At 34.7% G+C, this 12019-nt stretch overlaps 2 protein-coding genes across 4 annotated transcripts; both read left to right on the forward strand.

The window, feature by feature from the left end:
* The first annotated feature begins 1262 nt into the window (after window positions 1–1262).
* On the forward strand, window positions 1263–3073 carry LOC140335748 (gamma-crystallin 2). The gene is made up of 3 exons (XM_072418662.1): window positions 1263–1402; window positions 1571–1813; window positions 2728–3073. Exons 1-3 carry the CDS (start codon window positions 1394–1396, stop codon window positions 3001–3003), a joined length of 528 nt encoding a protein of 175 aa, XP_072274763.1. The 5' UTR covers window positions 1263–1393; the 3' UTR covers window positions 3004–3073.
* A 149-nt stretch (window positions 3074–3222) lies between these two features.
* LOC140335747 (gamma-crystallin D-like) lies at window positions 3223–9841 on the forward strand. 3 transcript variants are annotated; one of them, XM_072418659.1, is made up of 3 exons: window positions 3223–4823; window positions 8308–8550; window positions 9385–9841. In XM_072418659.1, the coding sequence occupies exons 1-3, from the start codon at window positions 4809–4811 to the stop codon at window positions 9670–9672; spliced, it is 546 nt and encodes a 181-aa protein (XP_072274760.1). In that variant the 5' UTR covers window positions 3223–4808; the 3' UTR covers window positions 9673–9841. The 3 variants fall into 3 exon arrangements, with proteins under 3 accessions (XP_072274760.1, XP_072274761.1, XP_072274762.1); XM_072418660.1 differs by lacking the exon at window positions 3223–4823 and adding an exon at window positions 8054–8081; XM_072418661.1 differs by lacking the exon at window positions 3223–4823 and adding an exon at window positions 8059–8103 and having other exon boundaries at window positions 9385–9840.
* Window positions 9842–12019: the final 2178 nt, after the last annotated feature.

Raw genomic sequence — 12019 nt, forward strand, 5'->3', positions numbered from 1 at the left:
ATTGGTAATCATGCAAAAAACAATTTTTACTATAGGAATTCTTTATATTATCCTTCTCAGTGGCCATAATTAAAAAAAAACATAACACTTTAGATTATTGGCCCTATGGCCTGTGATCACAATAACAACACATTCAAAGTGAAACCATATAAATGTACAGAAACTTAACACACCTCTCAGTACATTTGCTCACCTTTACTTAATACTTTTCAGGTACCTTTGCCCATCTCTAGGTAAAGCCTTTTAAGTACATTCCATTTTGCTATCATTGCCCAACACTAACCTTAAAATTCAACTCAACGCAACCTCATTCCAAATAATGATTAATTGACACAAAATACATAAACAAGCACTTTTGTTAAATTATAATACAAAATGAATTTAAATTTGTATCTATGGTATATTAATCACATGCTTCTGGTAGTGGGGTCCACAATGTTGTAAAACACAAACAGTCCTATTTATTTTATTGGTCACATTTACCTACAGAGATGCTGTTTTTTCACTGTAAAATGATGCAAACTTTGGTAAATGTGTAATTCCAAAGCTGTGGACCACCATTCACTAAATGGTGAATTATTGGCACTTACCCATGTGTAGTACCTGGCATGTAAATTTGATTCAGCCAAACAAATATGATTCTACTTAAAAGAAAGTTCCTGAAAATCATGTTAAATAAAGAAGAAAAACTTTTTTGCAGAGAAAAAAACATTAACAGCATGTTGACTCTAACCATTGCCCTGGTTGCTGAGATATGAAAGCCTAGTGGCAAGAGAAAAAGATGATAGTACCCAAGTAGGGAAAAATCGGGTCTTGGGGGTCAGACTGCAAAAAAACTTTTTAAAATATGATTGGGAGATAGTTGCAATATATTTGGTGCCAATTTGAATGAATGCTAAAAATAAAAGAAATGGGTTGTTAAAACAAATAATAATAAAGTAAATGGGAAGACATGTACATGGTAGTATAAGAACCTAAATTTAACTAGCATCAAACCTTAGCATCTCCAGTATAGCATAAATCTATATTTAATATGTTATTACACCCATTTATATTTATATATTTACTACACACAATATGAAAAAACAAGTACATTTAGGATTTGTCTTTCAGCAAATATGCCTTTATCAGCAACATCAACTCTATAGCCCAAAATTCTCTAGAAAGTAATCACAAGGAATACAGTTCTAAACAAGAACACCTAAAAAGCATATTGAGCATAAAAGTTTCCCCTGAATACACATAGATAGAGCACTGGTGATATTTTCCCTTACTGGACAGAAAATGTTCTCTTTTGTTAGAATTCTGCAGATCGAGCATGGGTTGTGATGTATATAAGAGCTGCCAGACCCCGCAGTAGATACTGGGTAGCTGCATCCACAGTCCATCTAAAATGGGAAAGGTAAAAAAACAATCTTAGAGCTTAATTATGTTTTAATAGTCACTTTTAGGAATATACTGTAGTATATTGTAAACTAGTATTTTGCATTTTAATAAGTGTAACACTTTAGGGTTTATTTGCAAAAATATTTTTATTTTTTCACTATTGAAATAACAATTATTATTGCAGATCATCTTCTACGAGGACAGGAACTTTCAAGGCCGCTGCTATGAATGCAGTGGTGATTGTGCTGACCTCCATTCTTACTTCAGTCGCTGTAACTCCATCAAAGTTGATAGTGGCTGCTGGATGCTCTATGAGCGCCCCAATTTCCTGGGCCACCAGTATTATCTGAAGAAGGGAGAATATCCTGACTACCAGCAATGGATGGGATTCAGTGACTCAATCAGGTCTTGCAAAGTTATCCCACAGGTGGGTCTGACATTTTTTGTGGTCACATATAAGTGCCTAATTGTAGATAAAATGATTACTAAGATTACAAAAGTGTGTCTTTTTTAAATTTAGAATTTGTATCTTTAGTGTATGTCATTGTAACGTTTGTATGTTTCTTGTATATTTGTATCTTTAGTATATATAACAGTAACATTTGAATCTTTGGTATATTTAAAAGAGTCTTGGAAATTGTAAATTGCCAACATCATGTTTTCCCTGCCCCCTTATATAGTAGAGCGACTTACTTTATAATCCTAAAACCACAGCTTCAATGCTACATTGATTTGTGCAGATTAGAAGCTCTGCTTTTACAATGACTTTTCTGACTTGTAGGCTTGTTCTGAATGATGAGTAATGAAGACAGATAAACAAATAACATATTTGTAAGAAGGTCAGCAATGGCAGGCTTTCTATGTACAGTGTCCATGCTATTTACTACTTAAGTTCTGCTTGTAGAAGCTATGGTTAAAATACTGCAGATATACAATATAAGGGGTAAGCACAGTACCTAGAAAGATATCATACTGCAGATATACAATATAAGGGGGTAAGCACAGTACCTAAGATGATCTAGTACTGCAGATATACAATATAAGTCCCTTTTATTTTTGCAAGAGGAATTTAACACAGAAAGTATATTTTAAAATCAAGGCACAATTCAAGATTTTCTCTACAATAAAATAAATATTTACTGTTTAGGTGCAAGTCCACTTAATAAAAATAAATTCCCAATGGTTTCAACTCTTGCACTGTATTCAGAAAATAAAGTTATTCAGTGAAAAAATAACCCTCACTATATGTTAAACAGATTTTAATGGATTTACTTATCATAGTTTGTATCACATATTGGTATTAATTGTCTTAATTTGCATTTTTTTAATTTAATAATTTAGCAAAGAGGTCCTCACAAGATTAGAATCTATGAAAAGGAAGAATTGAAAGGCCAAATGCTGGAGGTCTTGGAAGATTGTCCATCTGTCTTTGAGCTCTTTAAATTCCATGACATAAATTCCTGCAATGTTCTTGAAGGTCATTGGATTTTCTATGAGCAGCCCAACTACCGTGGAAGGCAATACTTCCTGAAACCTGGAGAATACAGGAGATTCAGCGACTGGGGATCCCTCAATGCTAGAGTGAGCTCCTTCAGAAGAGTCTTGGATTCATGCTAAATGCCTGAGTACAACCAAGAAAATGTGTTCTCCCTGGCATAATAAAATAAATATATACAACTGAACAAAATCACAGTGTTATTTCTTTTGCTTGCTTGCCTGGCAGTGTGGAATAATTTTATATTTTTATTATTATTTCAGACTTATTCTGAGTATATTCACTTATTCTAAATGATAACATTGCTTTATATTCAGAAAAGGTGGTTGAACAAAAATGATGCTGCATACAAGATAGATAGCTTATTTTTTCATATATTTTCTATAATATTGCCATAATATATTCATTGAGTATGTGCAGTGTATTAAATGAATATTCCATTTTCTTGGACTCACAATTTGTGGAGCTGTAGTTAAAATGGGATTTATAGAGATTTTGAGTATATTTTTATACAAATTAATTGTCTGCTTGAAACAAAAAAAAAACAAATGATTTACAAATAAAAACTGAAATGTCTTGATTGAGTCATATAACGAGATGTAACTAATATCTACAGTGCAAAAAGCTGCCTTTAGAAGTCATATAACTGTCTGAATGGAATCATTCTGGGTATTTCACAATCTAAAACTAAATTCAGCTGTTTTTATAAGACCCCAGAGCTTGTTAGGGTACACATCTAAACAAAAGTATGTTAACCAATGGGACGTGATTTCCAAATATCTAAAACTTTGAATATCCTTTGGATCATTAAGAATGTTGAAAAAAAAGTTTAGGAAATGTCTAGTTAACCCTGTCCATCAAAAACCTATTGGCTAGGTAAGGAAGGCACTTGTTAAGGAAACATCCAAAAAGTAATGCCAAAAAGGAGGCAGAGATTGTCAGGAATTGGGGCAATAATCAGGATTCAGCACCAAATACATGGCAACTCTAGCAGAAAACCTGTAAAGGTAAAAAAATAAGTTTACCTTCCAACAGAAAAATCCTGCATCAAATTGATTACCTTTGATAAGATTTAGAAAATGCTCTTTATCAAACTGAATAACAAAATAGAATTTTGGAAGTTGCTCTTCACCAATAATCTCCAACATTACAGGTTATTCACCTGTCCCTGTTCCGACGCAGGGCATCACCATCTCCTTCTTTCTTCTCTTTCTGGAGACGACCTTTGGCAATCTAATTTAGTAAGCCCAGGATCATGTAACTCCCATGCATTTGTTACCACCACGTGCAGGGCAAGTCAGAATTACCAGGTATCTCGACATGCACAGCTCATGCCAGAGCGATCAGCATGTAGGAGGGATAATTGTAAAAGAGACACCACATGACCGGCCTGAACTTGCAATAAGTTAACCAATGTTATACCCATTTTGTCAAAGCCACTATATAGGACTGGTAGCTATTAGGTATTAGCTGCAGTGTTTGTATCTGTGGAACTCATATTTGTATGGCATGTCTTTGTAAAACCCTACTGCAGACTGGGGGAGCTTTGCTTAAAAAAAGATTTCCTTTATGGTAAGTGTTGTAGTTAGGCTGACTATAAAGGTTTGAATTTGTAATTTATGTAACTAGAAAAAGTCAAATATAATGCAAAGCTGCTTCCTCAACCCCCAGGAAAACTAACTTCCCACTTTGATCAAATGGTGATCAGCCAGGTTTTTATTCCACAAAGGGACAAGCAATGTCTCTTCTGCAATAACTGTTCTTATTTGCCTGAACAACACCTAGCTGCCAAATTTCTGGCTTCCCTTGCACATGCCAGGAGTGAATGAGCAGGCAAGTGGGAGTTACATCATCACGGCCCAGCCAAGCAAGATATCCAGAGATCCTTTTCATGAGAAAAAAGACGTGAAGTTGGCGGCACCCTGTGATGGGACAGTTACAGGTGAGGTTTAATTCTGCTTAAAGCCACCTACAAGGCCACATAGACAACCTTTTTTTACTATACCTTCCCCATCAACTGTATTATATGCAATGCAAAATGCAACAGTTCATTAAAATGCCTCAATATGTACAATGATTTTGGTAAAGTGAAAATTTCTATATAAATTATCCTAGGCCATAGTAACAAAAATGCATCTTCAAGTATTGTGATAAAACTATAACATTTTCTGTGTTTATTTTTTTCTGTTTTGTTTTATTCATAGTATAAAAACATCCAATAAATAAATATTTAGGTTGTACTAAATTAACAATATCAATGTAATATATATACAGGTAGTCCCCGAGTTAAGGACATTCGACATACTCCTAGATAGGAATGGGGCTTCCCTGCTAGCTGGTGTGACGGAGGCTTGATGGGGGGAGGGGCAGTTTGCATGACTTGCAGAAGGAATCTTTTGCTGTTCTGCAACATCTTCTTTTTAACGACCAACACAAACTCTGCAGTTGTTTATCAAATATCAAATGTATATCAAAGCACAGCTTGCTTCAGAAGTTAATGAATGTCTAGGCTACGTAAAGATTTTTTTTGCTTTGTTTGTGATTAACTCACAGTGGGGATTTTATACAGTAACTTACTCCATGCTACCTAATAATATGTTGAGACAAAAATCTCTCCTAATTGCATTTATTAAAATAATATACCTGTTCCGACTTACCAGTGTTGCAGGGACTACCTGTACATGTAAATATATGTTGTCCATTAAGTATATAATTTTGTAACCCTTGAGTAAATGTATTTACAAGGAGAGTACAAGTGTATTTTATTGCCAAATATAAAAACAATTGACATTGTTTCTTTTTTATAATCATATTTACACTGACAATTGTAGTGAAAAAAAAGCAATGTGATTCCAACTAAAGCCAAACATCTAGAGAATAATATATACTATAAAAATGATTGCATATTCAGTAACCATATGTAATTATTACAACTAATGATAATAACTAATATGCAAATTCCTATTTTTTGCAGGCCTTTATGTTTTTTTATGTTTTTTTTTCCCCTTTTTATAACAATCAAGCTTTAGCAACAGTGAGGCTATGTTTAGACACGTTAAAGAGGTTGCGGTGTGGTTACTGCTTCTGCTGCCTTGGGGGGAAACACTACATCGTCTACCCACAGCAGTCAAATAGAGAACGAATGGGGGTGTCAGTAAGTGGTTTAGCACGGAGGCTAAATCTGCAAATGTTTAAGAGACAGCCCTGCAGTACAAGTGGCTGAGCGACCAGCGAGGTGCCAGCTGCTGGGAGCTGTGCAGGATCCTGGTGGAGGTCTGAACCCTACAGGTCCCAGGTTTTAAGACAAATCATTTCACCACTTACTGTACTTACAACAATCAGCTTTATGCAATGATTTAATCCCTTTTCAATTTTTCTTTTCAGCAAAAGTAGATTCTTGTCGATCAGTCTATAATTAATGATATAACTCCAACAAAGACATAAAAGAAACTAAAGTAAAACTTGTATTTATATTACTAGCCAGTATTATTTGTGATATCAGAGGGAACACATGTAAACATAATAAATACTATAGATCAATAATTAACAACAAAATCCCTAAGGTGGTTTTATCCCCACATATTTTACATTATATAAAAGGGTGGCTAACCATTTTATATAAAAAAAATGTGTTTTTTTATTTTATTTTTTTGTCTTTGAATTTGAAAAGAAGGATCCCTCCACTTCTAACTTTACCGTTGTGGTGGTAAAGACTGAATGGGAAACACAAATTGAGAACTTGACTTTTCTTCAATTGAAGATTAAGCCTCAATCATTCGCCAAGGACCCATTCACATATATTTTTGATAAACACTGTGGCTGAATGATACCTTGCACGGCACTAGGCCCTAAATGGGCTGCCTCTACACCAAAGCGCATGAAAAAAACATTTCTGGTAGAGCACAGTAATTTATATTTGTGCATTGATGCACTATATATTATTGTGCAATGAAAACATGATGAAAAACTGTGTCAGGGACCTTTACCAATGAATGGGACCACACAATGGCACTTTACAATGTGTTGCACATTACCTGCAACCCATATGTGTGAATGAACCCACTCAGATTTGAATGCTCTTACAAAGGCTGGGACTTCATGCTAGCATCAGCAAGGCTGACATTCAAATGGATGTTACCCGGTGCCCAACCTGAGCAATGGATTCCAGAGACTCCAAAGCATGGATGGAGTTAAACAGTCACATATGCATTGCCCCCCATGATGCCCATACTGCATACCTCTTTTTACTTTACCACCACTTAACAAACATACATATCATTTAACCACAAATGTTCAAAAAACAGTTCAGAGTAGAAATATTCAAATTAAAAAAAAAATAAAATACAAATAAATATTATACTGCATATGAAATGAGTATATCACAAATATAATTTCTTAACTTTTAAAATCTTGTCCAGATGGATAGAAGGCATTTCGAGTACCCTTTCTATATATTTTTGCAATAGATTTAGTTGACTGTTGAACACCAAAAAGCACTGGTGATTCATAGTTTTTCAATTTAAAAGTTATGTTACTTGTTTTAAAACAAATAGAGTCTTCTAGACCTTTACTAAGCATGCCTGAAATTCTGAAGTAGGTATCATGTCTATTTTGTATGCCCGGTCCTAACACTTTCTTACCATCCAACCTATAGCAAAACAACCTGCAAATTTCTGGCCCTGAATTGGCCATTCAGGAACCCACTGCTGAGTTATCCAAATGGGGTAAAGTCATTTGTTGCCAATACCTAAATGTACTGGGAATTTTGCAGGAGCTGGCGAGACAAGTTGGGGTATATAAGGAGCATATGAAAGAAGCTCACCTATGGCGCCTTCCACAAAGTGAACAGGTTTACTTTAACATTATGAAAATTTGACCTTGTGTGCTTTTATCTCTATTCACAGGCAAACAAACGTATATTGCTTTTAACTAAGTACTGATGTTACCGCCAGCATTCTATTGTGAAGGCAGTTAAAACAATTCTATACACACTGTCACCTTTTAGCAATAACACAAACAGAAAAAAAGAATAAACAATGGTAACATAGTATAGAGCTAAAAGAACTATACATTATCCTTACTGGGCAGAAAGTTTTGTTAAATTTATGCAGCTCCTGCAGTCCATGTGATATATAAAGAGGCTGCCAGGCAATATTCCATCAGACACGGAGGTGTTTCAATTCTGAAAAACATGGGGAAAGTAAGAATCTTCCTTTATTATGGTATTTGTTCTTACTTTTGATTTGTAGATTGGATAATAAAACCAAACATTAGGTATAAACTATCAGGAAGAGTATATGTCGGGTGGTGTAGTATACTCCAGGCATCATTACAGCCCTTTGATGCTTAACTTGGCCCTGCTTGCTGTATTTTATATATAAGATGTAGCACAATTATTTGTAATAATTGCTTTTTTTCAATTTCAGATAGTCTTCTACGAGGAGCGAGACTTCCAAGGTCTTTCCTATGAATGTTCCAGTGATCATAGTGACTTACAGTCTTTTTTCAGTAGATGTAATTCAGCTCGAGTGTTGAATGGTAGCTGGGTAATTTATGAGCGTCCAGGGTATACAGGATTTCAGTATTACCTTAAACGTGGAGATTACCCAGACTATCAGAACTGGATGGGATTTAATGACTCCATTAAGTCCTGCCGTATAATTCCTCAGGTACAGTAATACATTAATACTTTATGTTAAATGTTCACTACTAGATGTGATTAGGATTGGGTGATCCATAGTTCCAGATATCCAGCTTCAATACCAGTGTATTGCAGATATCAGAAAGAGGAGTTTCTACCCTTCCTGCATTGTATCATGCTCAACAGGCAACTGACCATTGGGGTTGGACTTTATGGCTTTTTATCACTTAGTACTTTGACTATTTTGGTGCACTGGCTTGTTTAAAGGTGCACTAAAAAATGTCCTGCAAACAGGAACAATCATGTTTAAAATCCAATATCCTTTAGCAACCAAATAAAAAAAAATATTTAAATGATTTAATTTAAACTATCTGATATAAGTCATTGATTTTTTAAAGCCTCCTAATATATCACAAAAAATGTGTAGACTTCTATCAATGACTTTTGAAGTTTCCATTTCCCTGGCTACCATACTGATCCTTCTGCTTTTATATTCGGTCAATGACTTAGAAGAAAAAAGCAGATCAGAAACTGGGGCTCAAAACTGTACTATTTTTGCAATGCACCATAGTGAGCTGTCCTAATGAATGGTCAGTGCACTCGAAGGTGCTATATGTGGTGCTTAGGATTTTAAACATACGATGAAAAAGATGAACATAAAATATTAGTGATGTGTCAGTGCAAGTGTACATACAACCATTGGTGTTTTTGAGAAAGCTATTGGAAGAGTTCTGGATTGTTAGCATAGTCATTAGTAGAATTGTTTATTTCCATTATCAGTCACTATTTATGCTTCACATTAGCTAATACTTCAACTTATGACTTTTAATAACACACTGAATGTACTTTTTCCCCACTTTAGTATAATGGTTCTTACAAAATCAGACTGCATGAAAAAGAAGACTTTAAAGGGGAAATTATGGAATTTACTGAAGATTGTCCTCATGTTTTTGAAAAATTCCACCACCATGATATCCATTCTTGCAAGGTGCTAGACGGGTACTGGATGTTCTATGAGCAGCCCAATTACAGAGGACGCCAGTATTACCTGAGACCTGGAGATTATAGAAGATTCAGTGACTGGGGTGGGTTAAATGGGCGAGTGAGCTCTTTCCGTCGTGTTATGAATTTCCTCAAGGGGAATGTATAAATATAAATAAAAAAAAATAACCAGCTGCATGTTTGATATTGTTACTTTATTTAAGTTATCCACCACTGGTGAAAGATTGCACCTTAATACTGACTCATTGATCTGAAACAAGTATACAGAAGGTATATAAGAGGAAAATCAGAACTCCTGATCTGTATCTGAGCAGTTCACTATAATAAAACCTTAAATCATGCCATACTTGTTTACTGCAATGCTGCTTCAATTCCAAAAAATCTATATATGAAGAAGAAACCAACACTTCTGGGATGTTTGGTCCACTGTGTGTCCTGGTTCCTCCTGCTGACCTCCAAACTCTTTTATCCTGCAATGTGTAGAGGTCATCAGAAGAAACCAGTGTCTGGGAGCTGCATTTAACAGCATGGGTAGCATAAAGTACATACTCTGTTTTTATAGCTATGACTAAATTACAGTTATGACTAAATATTTAACAATTATTAAAACAACAGAATCACATTATAGTAAACCCTAGTATCCTAACTGTACCAGGTCTTACACACAAAAATAAAGGCAACTTAAATATTTATACATTATTTTATTAATATAATCTATAATTCTATAATATCAGGTTGAATGATTTATTCAATATATATAAATGAGGACCTTCAATTGAAACTCATTCATACTACCACCATTGCTTGTAGTCATACTACCACCATGTCATCATTGATACACAGCCAATTCTTTAGCATTTTTTATTTTTAATAAATCAAAGTACAAACCAGTCATTATATTTCACCCTAATCTGCACTCTGCTCTGTCAATAGGCTGGTTATTTGATGTCAGATGTACAAATCATAGAAGAATTAGCAAGTTATGAACCATGCTGACCTCCAATCTGTACCCCTTACAGGACAAACTGCACCAAAAACATTATTATCATCATGTGCTAACATATGTATTTATTATTATACAATATATAAATACACCCAAGGGCCAGGAAGGTTTTATTGCTGCAATAAAATGACCTTGTATTATATAAGAGACAGTAGCCACAACTTTTGTTCTTTGGCTAACCGTATGCAAATAGTTTTTTTAGGCAGCAATATAATACAAAGAGACAAGGCAGGTTTTTTATTGCAATAAATATGAGTGTAATATTTAAAAAAAAACTTTATTTAGTAAACCTATGGTATACTATTTGAGAGCCAAAAGCCACAAAATTATTTGGTTGTATAGGCAGCATACTTACAAAAGGCAGTAATCAGACTGCTAATCAGAGATGTGATCTTGCATTAAAATTACATTTTTATCCAAAAAGCAATATCCACAAAGATATAGTCACTAATACTATACTGGACAGTCTGTAAGCAGCTTGTTTAGGTTGAAAAATAGGAGCACAAAATCAGGCATGTTTTATTTTGAAATAAAAATGATGGTGTATTATTTGAAAGACAATAGCCACAAATATTACCCTTTGGCTGGACACAAAAAAAGCTACAGTATAAAAAAATCTCCGAATCCAATAAGCTAAGCCCCACTTTGTTCAAGTTCAAATACTGCAATTCCTCTTATTAAATCTAGTGGAAAGTTCCATTTCTTGGATATTGAAGAGTTGGAGCTTCCCAGTCACAACTTTTCTTTTCTTTTTTTTTACTTGTTAGTTTTTAGATTTTTATTTATTTTTGTGTATATGTATACTCTTATTTGTAAAAATGTCCCTTCATATTTTATTTATTTACGTGTATATTTATACTTTTATTTGTAAAAAGTTCCTGGCCTAGGTGGACCTAGAATTGGAAACATGTACAGTGAAGGAAAACAGGTGACAGCAAATGAAGAAGGGGGGATTCTTTGGCTGGGGGTATGGGAAAGCAGCTTTAAAAGTAAACATACAATAAATAAATGAACATACAATCCTATAAGGTAGCTTGTCTACCCTTTGCCAGAAGGGTCAAAAAAATGAGGGGCAAATTCTGGAGTCAATGGTACAATCTGGAAGCTGTAAAACGTGGAAAACAATTCTATGAGTAAATTCTGTCCACCCTTCCCTAAATGGGTAACATAATAAAAATAATTAAAGATAAACTATGGGTACAGGCCATTTCTATCTCTAGGGCTGATCCATAGAGCTCTGTAGTGGCCGTCTTTAGTGCATATGCTGCAGGAACAGAAAAAATGTTGTAATGCTAGCTTGACAAAACTATTTTAAAGCTTTAGCACCTAAATGTTTCAGCGTATGAGGAGGAGGTCTAGAGGAATGTTATTGAGGAGGAAATAGATGGGCTTCATCGATCTTAGGTCCAGGGATTTGTTATAGGGTGGGGTGAGATTTGGGGGAGCCAACCTCCAAGGTCATCGAGCCAACCTATTATATTCACCAAAAAGT

This window comes from Pyxicephalus adspersus, chromosome 7 (genome assembly GCF_032062135.1).
Source record: "Pyxicephalus adspersus chromosome 7, UCB_Pads_2.0, whole genome shotgun sequence".
Lineage (NCBI taxonomy): Eukaryota > Metazoa > Chordata > Amphibia > Anura > Pyxicephalidae > Pyxicephalus > Pyxicephalus adspersus.